This window comes from Galeopterus variegatus, unplaced genomic scaffold (assembly GCF_000696425.1).
Source record: "Galeopterus variegatus unplaced genomic scaffold, G_variegatus-3.0.2 Scaffold5477, whole genome shotgun sequence".
In the NCBI taxonomy this organism is placed as follows: Eukaryota; Metazoa; Chordata; class Mammalia; order Dermoptera; family Cynocephalidae; genus Galeopterus; species Galeopterus variegatus.
The window spans coordinates 55093-70098 of record NW_007731588.1 but is presented as its reverse complement, the minus strand read 5'-3'; the positions used below and the strand labels follow the sequence as shown (position 1 = coordinate 70098).

Here is a 15006-nt window from a genome sequence, read left to right as displayed (position 1 = left end):
TTGTTGCTGTTTGAGTATTTCCATACTTTCTGGCACTACAAAATGTTCCAGGCTCATGGTGTATATTTCCTGGTCTAGTCCTAGAATCAGCCATTTCTCCAAAGAGCACTTTTATTAGTTTCTTTTATTGGAGAATGGTCTTAGAAACCAAGATCTAGGCTTAGTTGTACTCTTTGCTAGTGGAAGGTCACTTCTTATAGACCTTCTAAGCTGACAAAGCAAGGAAATGTGTGTGTGTGTGTGTGTGTGTGTGTGCATGCGTGTGCGTGTGTAGGTATGTGTGTGCATGCTAACCCTTGAATATACTCATATCTATAAATATTTTTACGCATAACCACCTATACCTATATTAAGCTAAACATGAGTATATATTGATGTGCTGGTCATTTTCATGCACAACCTAAATTCCTCAGAAGCCAGAAATGCGAGTAAGCAGAAATCAGAGGCAAGCAACCCCCCAGCTGACTTTGCCCTGGGGCTCCATCCTAGAGCTTGGGCACGGACAAAGCAGGCTGAGAAAGGAGAGGTGGAAGAAAGAAATGGGGGCGCTGCGTAAAGATAAGACATTTCCTGAAGGCAGGATCCCTCCTAAACCTCTGAAAGGAGACACCTCATGAGGGAAAACAGCTCTCTCGCAGAGGGAGACAGCAGATGTGTAGACTAGTTATTTGTTCTTATCACCATTTTTCTTAGTCTTTTCTAATTTCTCCAATTATAGAAACTTTGCGACAGAGAACTAAATCTAGACACATATTACTCTAATAAATGTCCGAAGGTTGCCAAGTACAAAAAAGATGTTTTCTTCAGTTATCACGAAAAGTCATAAATGGTCAATTTCTAAATCGTTTTATAGCGCACTAGCTTCCTTCAAATTCTCTCTGCTATTTCAACTAAGATCCACAGCCATCATTCATTATTCACTGTTATGATGAACCAGAGCCCCACCCTATATCTTGATGAAATTATTGTTTTTAGTTTACAGCCTCATTTTGCCCTTCTTTTAAACTAAGATAACAAAACTGGCAATTGGATAGAGATATCTCTAAAGATAAAAGTGTATCTTTTATCTAAAAGATAAAGTGCAAAAAAAAAAAAAATGTAAGACAGTCTTTACAACATCCTTTTTGTTAACTACGTCCCAGTCCCCATACATGAAAAACAAAGGAAGGAAAGAAGGGAGGGAGGAAAAAAAGAACAAAGAGAGAGAGAAAAAGGGAGGGAGAGAAGGGAAAAGAAAAAAAAACCTTTTTTCCTTCCTTCCACAGTTTGTATAAAATGGCTCTCTGAATATAATTCCATAGAAATGTTGATTTGCTTCCCTTTTATTAAATAATGTACAGCTAAGTTAACACTTACTGTTTGGAAGAAATAGGCAATTATCTTTTAGAATGGCAAATGGAAGCTAAACACTTCAACATCCCTAGTGGACAAGAAATAGAAGCTCTTCTTGACATGATCTTCTTTCCAGAGAAAAAGACGCACATTTCTAAGGCGTTCTGGCCTTACTCTAATAAGGAGGTGAAAGAAAGATGACAGCCACGTCAGCCAATCCACATCTGCCAACATGCACCAAAATGCACGCATTATTTTTGGAGAAATAAGAAATAAAATAATACAGCACAGCTACAGTCCCTTTAGTTGTCTACTGAAAAGTGGAAAGAAAACTTGGCTATGGTCCTTACCCTCAAAAAGTGTTTTTTTGCGATCTAAAACCAACACCTCTGTGCTATCATTGAAGGTCTCAGAATCCCAGAGCTGAATTGGTCTTAAAGAGCTTCGTTTTCAGCAGATGGAAATATCAAGAAATCCAGAGAAGTGCACTGCCACAGGCCAGTTAGAGGCAGAGCCCTTTTCATCTCTGATGCCCGGTGTCTGAGGGACTCTTGAAGGTCCTCACACCTTTGTCCTGAGTCATTTCTCTCCATCTCAGGGGACACTGGAAACAACCCCCCAGGTTGTCTGCCTTTGCCAAGCTCATTGTTCCTCCCCTCCTATGTCCCACTGTAGGTATTCTTACAGTGAAGTATTCTTATACTTATTCTGAGCTCTCTGCATTCCCCTGCCAGCCCTGTCACTGCCCTAACTCCAGCAGTTCAGCATTTGCTAAAGGACAAGGCCATCCCTGGAAGAACAGGAAGTACGCTTTCAGAAAAGGCAGAAAGGAAGTCAAATGTCACTAGAGCTCTGTACGTGCAGATACAAATCAATCCTGAAGAGACACTGTTAAGTTAAAAAAAAAAAAACCAAAAAACAAGAACTGTAAGAATCATACACTCTCACTTGTGTCAGAAAACAGACAGAAAGATTCTGGGCACATGTAGCTATAAACTATCTCTGAAAGGATACAGTTGGGGCTGCCAGTGGGGCAAGAGCTGGCCGGCTGGAAAAGGCGGGTGTGCAGGGAGGGGAGGGAGACTGATCTTTCATGATATCCCCTTTTCTACTTGTGATACTAAGTGACTCTGATACTAAGTGCATATGCTACCTAGTCAGTAAGCTAATTTTTTAAACTATATCGAAATAACAAGATAAATAAAAGTATACAATCCCTGTGGAAACTCCCTGCTTCATAAGAGAAGTCAGAATATAACAACAGGGGTAACATTTCACTTTATGAAGGACTAAATAGTTCATAAAAATTCTCAGTGTTAATTTATTGCCTGAAGGTCACTAAAAACAGTGTTTCCAGCCAGGGATTATACGCTTATCTCCATAAGAAATAACTTGAGGGCCGGCCCAGTGGCACACTGCTACAGTGCACTGCTTGAGAGCGCGGTGGCGCTCCCGCCGAGGGTTCGGATCCCACATACAGACCGGCCGCTCGCTCACTGGCTGAGCGAGGGGCAGATGCAACACCGAGGGTTGCGATCCTGTTGCCGGTCCCGGTCCGGTACGGGAGCGACACTGAGGGTTACGATCCATTGCCGGTTACAAAAAAAGACAAAAAGGAAAAAAAAAACAAACTATATCTGTATAAAGTAAAAACCAAAAAAAATTTATTTATTTATTTATTTTTAGTGAATAATAGATTTTTTTTTTTTTTTTTCTGAAGTGAATGACAGATCTAAGATTCAAAAACCAGGTCTGTTTGACTGTATACAATCTCATTGGTTGATTTTGTCCACTCTCATGTTTTTCTTTTTCTTTTTTTTCTTATAATGTATCAATATACAATGTAGTTGATTCTGTGTCCTTTTAGCAATTCCTCCTTCTCCCCTCTCCCCACCATCAACATCGTATCTGTTCACCCATCTTAACAAGATCAAGGAATTGTTATGATTTTTGTGACCCCTTTTTGTTTAAAAAAATCAATAAAAATTTTAAAAGGTAATAATTAAATAAAATAAAATAAAAACAGAGAGCAAAATAATAATAATAATAATTCCAGTAAAAAAAAAAGTCTTAAGAACAAAGAAGTCTCAACCCAGTGACACTCACAGTTAAACCACTTCATGAAATGTCACAAAATGACTTTTGAATTTAGCAACTTCCTCTAGACCTTAGCAACTTTGTGCTATGTATTTCAAGTCAGAACTAGAGAATGGATGAATGAGACAAAATTGGGGCAGGGGGAGCCCAGTATTTTTTTCTTTTAATTCCTTGTTTGAAATAAGAGTTTACAACAAACAGAGTACAAACTTTTCAAATGTACCCTTGCTCTTTTCCAAATTAGGCTAGAACTTCGTGTTGCTTTGGTAAATAAGCCTCAGAATGGAATATTTATAATAATATTATGATTGGGAAATCCACAGCAATATCAGCCCAGAAATTTTAATTCAACATTTTTAAATTGCATTAAGGCTACTGTGAACTTTCAAAACAATACCTCAAATCAGATCGATATTACTAATGCACAAAAGATTAACCTAATAACTTTAAGAAGTTACAAGCAGAGCTCGACTATTACAAGGAAGTTGGTAAATGATTCACCAAGTGCACATTTTTTTTGGATAAGTAAAACCGCATTACAAATGGGTTAATGAGTTCATCTTGCAGATGGTCACATTTCTTAAGCCCAAAGGAACAGCAGTCTTTAAATAAAGCACATTTTTAACTAATATAAACTACTTGAAGTTACTTTTCCCACTGATTACTCTCTGTCCTTGGGCTATCCTGGCAAACCACGAGAAATTGTCATTAATAACAGTGCAGCAAGTTTTCCCTTTATCTTGTTTACTGAAAGGGCTGACTTACTTAAAATAGAAAGCCTCTGAAAAGCACACAACCACTGTTACTAAATGACACACACTGAATTCTTTTCACAAACCACTGGTACAAAAGATATTTCCAGATTATATCTTTTTAGATATAATCTTTTCATGGAATTATTCTCTATAAATGTAATTTGGAGGCCATACTACAGAATTCTCAAGAGTACTCAGATACATGGCATCTTTTATATGTACGACTTGACTCTAGGCTGCTAAAGCAAACTTCTACATGTTGTTCTCACAAATCTGAGACAACTGGCCCAAAAAGTGATATTAATATCTGCATTTATAACTGCAAGTGATGAGTATATTAACTTCACACGATGAAAATGGGAACAGAGTATGTTATATTTAAACAACCCAAGATTAACATTTAACTACCAGCAACTGAGCCATGAATTACCTTTCAAATTAGAAATTAGGTCTATTCAATCTAAAATTCAGGTTCCAAATAATAAGCAGGCTTAACCTGGTTCGTTGTAATTCAGTTGGTGAAACAACTGGTTCACAATTTTATCTTAATGTAGCCATTCATTTCAATCCAAGAATGTAAATAAAATTCCATTTCAATTCCATTTCAACTCAACAAACTCGTTTTTAGTTCCTACTTTGTACTAGGCATGCAAAAATGACTAAGATTCATCCTTAGTGGTATTAAATCAAATGTATGGGAGGCTGTTGTTTTGAACCGAGCTCCTACACTAGGCCTCAACAGACCAGACCAAACCAGAATGGAGTCACTCATGCTAGGTGCAGCATAATCAAACTGAACATTAAAAAGGGCCAGTTTTCCAAAACACAGAAGACTCACAGCAACCAATAGAAAAAGCCCAGTCTATCTAAGCTGGCATGATAAGGCAGCCCTATGAGGACTTCTGAAACGACCAGTCCCTTCTTGTTCCTTGTCTCTGCCTTCTTCAGCCTTTTCTGCCTATAAAGCCAACCCCTCTGCTCAGCTCATCAGAGTGTCTTTCTATTTTACAGACAGGATGCTGTCCTAGGTCTTTAAACTCAGTTGCTGAAATTTTGTTCTTTGATAGTTGTTACTGCCCACAAAGAATGTTACTCTTCTCTGTAGTCTCAGCTTCAACAGCTGCTTCTTCCTGGAATATTCTGATTGCCCCACCTGGCCCCTGTGCTCCCCCTGCCCCCAACACACACGTTCCCCTTCTCCTCCTAAAGCAGCTGCTCCCAGGAAGTTTTCCCCCAGCACCTTCTCAGGGAGGCCCAGAGGTGCTGAGGCCCCAGGGCAGTGGTATGTGCACACGTGCCCTGGAGCACTGCACATTGTACTCTATGACAAGGGTTTACACATAATACAACAGTTTAACAAGTGTGTACAGGTTTGTTTCCTAGGAGGCACAGATCCTCATTAATGTCTCCATCCCCTTCTAGCCCAATATTTAGCATACAGTGCTCAGTGTTTACCTAATGTAGTGAATTGACTAATGTCTCTGCAAAACTCACTGAAGCAAAGTTGTTTCCCCCAACTTTCATGTATTAGTCACTTGTCCTTCACTGTGACTGTTAAGAGGGTGTGAAATCCTATTATGTTAATTGAAGGTGGGGCCTTGAAGAGGTGATAAGATTGTAGGACCATGCCATAGTGAATGGATTAATAATGGTGGTCAGGGGCGTGGTTCTGAGGGCTTTAAAGGAGGAGAGAAGAGAGTGTCTCTGCTCTCTGCTACCACCATCTTGCAATGTGAGACCTCTGGATTGCTGTCACCACCACCAGATGGACTTTGGACTTTCCAACCTCAAAAACTATAAGCAATATATTTCATTTTCTTTATAAATTGCCCAGTTCCAGGTATTTTGTTATAAGCAACAGAAATGGACTAACACACCTAACTATTAAAAGAAGCCTCTCAGAGTCAGGAGAGCAGAAAGACTAATAAACATCTAAGACTTAAGGTAAGAGGCACAGTAGAGTACGGACAGGGTGCTATGGAGAAAGAGAGAGAAAGAAGGGATCCATTTCTCCCTTGGGGAGAGGGAGGGCCAGGCTGTCAAGACGGCAGGACAGGAAGAGGTGATCTTAGGGTGCGGCCTCAAAACAGGAATTGAGGACCCAGCTTTGTACTAATGCTCTAGGAGAAGGAAGTATGTGAACAGAAGCTGGAGGTTGTGGAAGACACACTGTATTTGAGGAACAGGAAATACACAGTCCACTGTGGTGAAAGTACAGTGCACAGGGAAACAGTGGCCGGACACAATGCAGTGAATAGCAACGCAGCCTCTGGCAACAGTCATGGGTTCAAGTCCTGCCTCCACAGCTGTGGGACTGCATGCAAGTGACATAAGCCCTGGGGGACTGTTTCTTCTCTTAAAATTTTGGGAATAACTTTCAGTATTGTGATACCAATGAATTGATAAGATATAGACAGAGCAGCTGGCTGAGTGCTGGTAGCATAAGCATTCAGTATATGGAGTTGTTGGTGTCCTTAAGCCAGGTAGGTAAACTCAGGTGAGGCTCTGAAGAACCACCTTTTGTTCATAACAGGAAGGCTAACGCTCCAGGCTACAGTAGGCCTCTGCTTTGGATGCCATGGAGTATACGGCCACAGTGGTGATCACCCACCCTCCCTTCAATTACTGTCAAATCAAGCCACCAGTCTGTGACACTAGCCAGCACTTCCCATTAGAGCAAGGCCCCCTCCTGAACTGACCCAGAGTCCCCTAGAGTGGACACTCTCATCCTCCGGCTCGTGTGTGCAAGTGGAGGGGCTGAGCTGAGGGACAGTCCCCAACTCCACCATCCTGTCCTCTCCAAGTGTTTGGAATTTGGGGCTACCTCACAGTCCACATTCACATATTCAGTGCTCCCAGGCTGCTTCCAAAAGTCGCCTTTAACCTTCCGACAGCAATCTCTTCAGAACCACAAAGGAACTTTCCACCACATTAACGTGCAGCTCCAGGAAAGACTGCAGAGCTCAGGGTCAGTCCGTGGACTCTGGGACCGCAGGGGGCCACCTCTCCCTCCCTGGACCCCTCCCGCACGTCCCCAGCCCTCATGGCCAGCGTGCAAGCTCCATTCTCAACTGCATCCCTGTGCGCATCCTGACTTCGTCCCCCTCGCTCCGTCCCTCCCTCTGCTGACCTCCTCAAAGCCCACCCTCTGCTCCCACTTACCAGCACAACACAAGTCAAAGTCGGGAGGGGCAGGTCGGTGTTTTCCAGATCCCCACTGCTGCTTTGGACCATTTTTCTCCCATCATCCTTATACAAAACCTTTCCTCCGTCTAGACTCTGCCCAGACTCTGCTGAGCTGAGCGCCTGATAGCAGAGCGAGCCCCCGCTCTGGTCCTTCTTTCTGCTGCCAGAATCCACCAACCTCTGGTGACTCTTCCACATTCCTGGAGATCTTAGGTACCTCATAGTCTCCTTCTCCACCTCAAATCCCTAAATTCACCTGGGCAGCTTCAATGTTCAAAAGGACAATCTGTCCAAAGCCCAGTCCCTGGGCTTGCTACACTGAACTGACTTTCCCCCTAGTCTCACATCCACACCCTGATGTTCATCGTCACCCAGAAAAGCTTCACCACAAATCTTCCACTCAAATATCCCAGCCCTCCAGCTCTCCCTCCCTGTGCACCCGCTCCTCCAAGTCCCCCCGCCTCTAGATGTTTCTCCTTTCACTTCTCTCACTTCCGACCACCTGCCAGCATTCTTCAACACCCGTACTTAACTTTCCAACAACCTGCTCTGAAAATTTCCGACTGTTTTACTTTTGCTCCTCAAAGGACCTGCTGAGAGAGAAAAAGCACATATTGGCACACATCAGTGCCTCTAGAAATATATATGGTTTTCAATGGGTTGATTATAATCAGCAACCCATTAAATTGACCCTGGCCAGCTTGTTCCCCCATAAAGATATCTCTAAGCCTTCATCAGCCTCAAAACCCATGCTCCCTCCTTCATCTCTTCCTCCTTCCATAATGACCTCCTGTAACGCTCCACAAAATGAGAATCTTTTCACAACCTAAGCCCTTCAAAGCCTCCCTGATGACTGTAGTAATGGTTCTCAAACTTTAGCTGGCATGAGAATCACCCCAGAAGCTCCCATTCTGATATCCAGATTAAGTGGGTCTAAGGCTAGATCCCAGAAACACCCATTGCAGTAGATTCTGCATGATGGTCCAAGCACCATATTTTGAGGAAAACTGGTCCACAGCAGGAGGTGACAAACTCTGGCCATTTGAGCCAAATCCAGCCCACTGCCTGTTTTTGAGTGGCCTGCATGCTACAGACCTGTTTTACAATTTTAAAGGCTTGTGAAAAAAATCAAAAGGAGAAAATTTCATTACAAGTGAAAATTCCACAAAATTCAAATTTCCATGTCCATATAAGTAAAGTTTTACGAGAACATACCCATGCTCAGTCATTTACTTATTATCTACGGCTGCTTTCATGCTACAATGGTAGAGTTGAGTAGGTGCAACTAACACTGTATAGCCCACAAAGCCAAAAATATTGACTGTCTGGCCCTGTGTAGGAAAAGTTTGCTGACCCCTGGTGTGCAGAATAAAGTGCAAACATCTCACCAGGGCTCTGCTGCCCTCTCCAACCTAAAGCCCCGCAGTCCACACACCTGCACCCCACCAGCCAGCCCCTTTGGTGGACTTTTTGCTCCTTGAATGAAGCACACAATTTCACACTCCACACCTCTGTACATGGTGTTCTTTCTACCCAGCATAGCCCTCCCACTTAACCTGACAAATTCTTATTCATCCTTCAAGACTCAACTCATGTCCCTCCTCAGGCATGAGAGGCTCTCTAAGAACCACAGTTCATCCCTCTCCCCAAAGCAGAATGAGCCTCTCCCTCAATCCCGCCTCCAGGGGCTTGATTCATTTGTGTCCCAACCATCTGTGCACAGCAGCGGTTCTCAAACTTTAGGACAATGACGGCTTAGAATTATCTTTAAGGGCACATCACAAACACCTGGAGGGCTCATTAAACCTTCCATTGCTGAGTCCGTCCCCAGAGTAGCCGACAGGGGCACCCAGGCAGAGAATGTTCATTTTTAACAAGTCTGGGAGGCCAATGCTTTTGGTTCAGGTACCACACATGAGCACCGCTATTTGGGATGTGTGTCCCTGCCTCACCCTAAAGTGAGCACTTTGACGGTCAGTACTACGTTATTCATGTGTGAATCATCACAGCCAAGCACAGAACTAGGAACCCTGGAACACAACAGAAACTCCATTCTTGTTGTTTGTGGTCTAACCAAATCAATTTCCTCCCCTAAGCCAATCATTTTCAATATCAGGCAATGATGGGAATATTAAGTGGGGAAAAGAGACCTGACTTTGTAGAATGAACTACTGAGCCCAAAAGAAGAAAAACAAAGTGGCTCTCTCCAGGACTGATGTTCTGTGGCTTGCCATATGCTCACTGCCACCCTGAATTGGGTAAACTGGAAAGTCCCTGGGTGAAGAGCAGATTGTTCAAGTCAGAAACCCAATGGTACAGCCTGGAGGCAGCACCAAAAACAGCAACATTAGATGGTGGACGCTTCCTCTCCCCAGTGAAGGCCGATCTACTGTCCACTTTACGAACAAGGTTCTATACAGTGAAGTTTGATAATTTATAACATTAACATTGGCACATATTGTTACTGATGACAAACATTTATTGAGCACCTACTATTTCCCAGGAATGCAATAAGGAATAAAACCTCTACCACAAGAAGACTTTAAATTAGTTTGGAATTCAGCACACAAACCCAGCAAGATAACTAACGATATAAGGTAACATTTACCAGGTGTAAAATGTAAACTGTATCAAATGTGAACAGTAAATTCTACATGAGTCCAATATGTCCTGTGGACTTCCCTTCTCTGCTCCACCGTGGTACCATCTACAAACCTCTGTGTAGCAACTACACAGGTCTGTGACCACAGTCGTCCCTTGGTATCAGTGGGGGACTGTTTCCAGGACCCCTGTGATACCAAAATCCCTGGCTGCTGAAGTCCCTGATATAAAATGGCTTGGTACTTGCATATAACCTATGCACATCCTCCCCTATACTTTAAATCATCAAATCATCTCTAGATTACTTATAATACCTAGTAAAATGTAAATGGTATGTAAATAGTTCTTATACTATATTGGTTTTTTATTTATATTATTTATTGTTATTTTTAATTTTTTCCCCTGGATCCACAGTTGGTTGAATCTGCAGATGCAGAACCCATGGATACAGAGGGCTGACTGTATATCACACCTGTATATTATATGGGTCTTTTGTCTCCTCTAATGGTGTATAAGCTCTTCCAGGACGGAGACCTTGATTTTACCCCCCTTCCATACATTTCTACCACGTGGCCAGGTACCTGGCATTAACAGCATTAAATAAATATTTAATCGATTTAATAATGACTGTGGAATGTGAGCTGAGCTTTTTACGAAGGGTAAGACTTAGATAAGAAGAGAACTGAAGGTTGAGCTTTCCAAGCATGGCCAAGGGAACATTACATTAATAGTCCTAAACCTTTACTGCTTTAATCTCAAAATCATTTCTTGGCTTATTTCCTGGTCTATCTTTCCTTTGCGTTTTTTTTTTTTTTTTTTTTTTTTTTTTTTTTTTTTCTGCTGATACTAAATCATGAGGGAAAAATTAAACCCACACAAAGAATCTCGGCTTAACACTCAGTTGATACTTTATGTACACACACAAAGTTTGGGGGTACCAGTAGGTCCAAATATCCTTGGCATCCAGAATTCCCCACCACCAAATTAGAAGTTCTTTGAAGCCTGGAAACAGTTTCCTTTTCAGCTTTCACAGCTCTTAACACATAACCATGAATCACACAAACTAGCAACGTCAACATCATATGCATTCTGGTAGTTGAGTCAATCTTGCAAACTTAGAAGGCTATATGGTTAGTTTAAAGGCAGATCTTGTTACACTCCACACCAATACAAAGTGAAGAGGACATGAGCAGATGATTTAAAAAAAAAAAAAATTAACTCTCCAGTCCTTAATTCCCCATAAACGGAAAATGAAGTTCTCCCTAATTTATTCTAAGTGACTCTTCGTATTTGAATAATCCTGCTAACTGCTGGAGCTCCATGTTTGCCAAATGGACATAGACTCATTATTTAGAAATGCAGTTTACGACAAACTTATCTATGAAACACCTGTGGGGGCCCTTAAGTCATTGCCCATTTCCTATACTCTGTATCCGGTTGCTATGCTCTATCCGCCTCTAATTAAATAAGATTTTACATTTAATATCTTTAGGAGGATGTCAGACTAGTACAGAAACAAGAACCATAGACTCTTCCTCAGTATAGTCATAATTGCACCCTGTTTAAGGGTGTCCCAAAGTTAACACAATGGAAAAATGGAAGAATCAAAAGAAAAATAATGAAAGACTTCTTCACTCACAAAGCAGAACACTCAGTGTATATTTCAGTTTTTTACAGATAATAAACTACTTGACACAGGGAGACCCAGAGGCTAAAGACATTCACAGAAGTGCAATCAATCAGAAATTATGAATAGATGTAGGAAATGTTAAGACACTAGGAAAAGGATTCAACCTCCTTAATGGTATATGAAGAACTATTTGGGCAAATTGAGATCAATGTTCTATAACTTTAATTTATAATTATAAAAATTATAATTATACATATAAAATTATGACTATAATTATAATTTTGAGCATATCTCGGGCCAACAAAAAGTCTCTCTTTAATGGGACAGGAGCAAACATTTATAAAGGACTGCCACATCTGGCTCCACCTTTCTCATTCTGGTCTGTGCCCCAGGAGGTGCACCCCAGGCACCCCAGGCCAGACACCCTTGGCAGGGCACTGGAAAGAGAGGGAAGGGCTGCGGGGTAGGAAGAAGAGCTGCAGGGGTACAGGGATGGGCTGCGGTTCTCTCCGCCTCCCCACTGCATCCCGGCAGGGTTGAGTCCAGCTCTCACTGAGCATGCAATGGACTTCTTCCCCTTTCCCATTCAGCCCCCAGTCTGGCACCTCAGCATCCTTTCTGATTCCCTTAACCCTGCCCACAGGTATATAATTCATTAAAGTCTCTTCATTTCAACCAACTGAGTTGAATTCTGTTTCCTGCCAGGACCCTGTCTGATAAAAGGACCTTCCTAACGTATGGCATTTTATATCTATATCAACCCCAAATGGGTTTTACATCTATGTCAACCCCAAAATGTAGGTCTTATCACCATCTCCCATTTTACACATGAGGACACTGAGGCTCCAAGAGGGTAAAGTACCAGCCAGTGATCTCAAAGGAAGTTTGCTGGCAGAGCAGAAATTGCACCAAATCAGTCTGACCCTTAAAAAGTCTTAAAAATGTTAAGGAGAGAAACACACCAAGCTTCCAAACTCTCAAGCTACAGTGAAGCCTCAAACCACATTATTTACGGCTTGGGATGTTCCATGGACCTAAAATAAGCTACCTGGGGCATTGCCCTGTAAGTGCCTCTCCCACCCCACCGAGTCACTCAAACTGGCCCCAGCTGGAGGGTGGTCAGGCTGACCTGAGAACTAAGAGATCCCAGGGGCTCCTCCCCTCCATCTCCAACATCTTTCCTTCAGTGCATCCCAGAAATCCCTTCCTCCCTCCAAATCTTAAACATCCCTACAGCTCTTTGTTCCTTTTTATAAGTTAAAAATGGGGTTACTGGGCCGGCCGGTGGCGCACTGGAGAGTGCGCCCCTTGGGAGCGCGGCGGCGCTCCCGCCGAGGGTTCGGATCCCATGTGGAGACCGGTTCCCGCTCACCTCCCAAGGAGCACGGCGGCGCTCCCGCCGAGGGTTCGGATCCCATGTGGAGACCGGTTCCCGCTCACCTCCCGGTTCCCGCTCACTGGCTGAGGGCGGTGCGGGCGCGACACCAAGGGTTGCGATCCCGTTACCGGTCAGTAAAAAAGACAAAAAGGAAAAAAAAAATGGGGTTACTTTTACAGAAATCCAGGAGATTGGGAATGGGGGTGGACACACTTAAAATGCATTACTAACATTACACTAGCACCTCCCAGTCGCAACTTGACATGGTCTTTAACCATCTATGTCTTTTATCTCTTTTCATACAAAAAGCCTCCCTGGATTCTTCTCTCTAGGTTTCCAAAGTAGCTTAATAAAGAAAATGCAATTAAAATAAATTCTGATGTGGGGTGGTGAGGTAAGTACAAAGTAAACTCCCCTTAAGGAAATCCAGCTATGTGTTATATTTTGTTTCTCAGCTAAAGAATTTGCAATTTGTCTGCCGCTGCCTGGGTCTCTGGGTCTCTCCCACCTTCACTACAAACTGAAGGGTAATTTACAAAAGCACAAGTGCCTTCGCATCTGAGACCTCTCCCGAGTTCCTGACTGGATTTTGCAACTGATGAGAAGACAGTGGATCAGGTGGAGATCAGAGTCAGAGCTCAGAGCGAGCCAGGTGGAAAGGCAGCTCGGTCAACAGTACGTGCATAAGGCAACCATCCAGGTCTCACTTCCTCATTGCTGAAAGAATAATGAGAGTGCAAAGGGCAGCAGGTACATGCCCTTGTCTGAAAAAAAGAAAAATAAGAACACTAGTGAGAGGAAGAGGAGGAAGACTGGCAAAAACTGAGCATGAAATAAGACGGGAGGGCAGTGGGCCGTCCTCCAGCGTTCCCTGCCCAACTCCATTCCAATCAACATATACTTATTGAGTCACCACTAAGGACTCGGCAGATGTAGCCTGCAGCACGTAAAGACACAAGATAATGAGTAAGACAGCCCGAACCCTGAGGAAGATTTCCTACCAGGAATTACTGTTGTCATTTTTAATTGTAATGGTAGCAGACAATTCCTGGACAGTCCAAATAACTTCACCAGGGCTCTTCTCCCACTAACCTGTCCTACTCAGAAGCCTCCAACCCCAAAGAAAAGCTGACTGAATAAATTAAGGCTCCGGGAAGACCAAAGAATCCTTGTGTGTCACTCCTCCCTTGCGGATGCGTATCACACGTGGTGCAAAACAACTGTCACCCTGATTGAACAAGTCTCCCTGCTGAAGTCCAAACCCCAGGTCTCTCATCCAAAATCTATAGACTGTAGTCTACAGATTAATCAGGCTTATTTTTAAGTAGGGTTATCTAAATGAATAATAATAACGACTTGACTACCCTGACGGAAGAAACATTGGAGTTATTTATCAAACTACTCAAAACTTCATTAAAGGACAAGAGGCAGTCCACAACTTTTTTAAAAAAAACGTTCAGTCGAACTTGTCATGTAGAGTGTACCGGTACTTTCACAGTTATAAGGAGAAAAACACTAACACCAACTCAAAGAAAGGAAATAGAATAAAGCCCACCTGTCCAGTCTGTAGCTGCAAAATGTGCTATGGTGACAGGGACGGAGGTGGGTGGCACTTTCCCCAGCATTCTCGCCCGCGATCGCTCGGGGCGTTGGGGCTCCTGAGCTCGCGGGCGCGCCACGGCCCGGCCGCCCGCACTCACCTGGTCCAGCGGGATGCCCAGGAGCTCGCTGAGCGGGTGCAGGCAGGTGGAGCCCGTGGTGCGGTAGGCGAGGCTGGACGGCGGCGGCTCCGCTGCCATCCTGCATCTTCAGGAGGCGGCTGCCCTGGCCCCGGCCCGCGCCGCTCTGCTCGGCGTCCTCCCGCCCGGGTGCTCGTGGGCGGCTGCACCCAGGGGCGCGCGGCCGCCCGGCTCGCAGGGGACGCGAACCGGCGCAGACTCTCCGGGGCGCGAACTTGGCGTTGGCGCAGCGACCGCGGGCGCGGGAGGAGGGCCGGGCCGGGCGCGCTCCGCTTCCCGCTTCCCCCC

At 43.7% G+C, this 15006-nt stretch overlaps 1 protein-coding gene across 1 annotated transcript in view; it reads right to left on the bottom strand.

Annotated features, from left to right (window-relative positions):
• Positions 1-14778, bottom strand: part of MBOAT1 (membrane bound O-acyltransferase domain containing 1) — a gene marked incomplete at its 3' end in the record, with an annotated part of 96880 nt that extends 82102 nt beyond the window's left edge. The window contains exon 1 of the mRNA XM_008589491.1: positions 14680-14778. Within this exon, the coding sequence (XP_008587713.1) occupies positions 14680-14778 (99 nt within the window). The remainder of the gene's footprint in view (positions 1-14679) is intronic.
• Between the last annotated feature and the right edge of the window lie 228 nt (positions 14779-15006).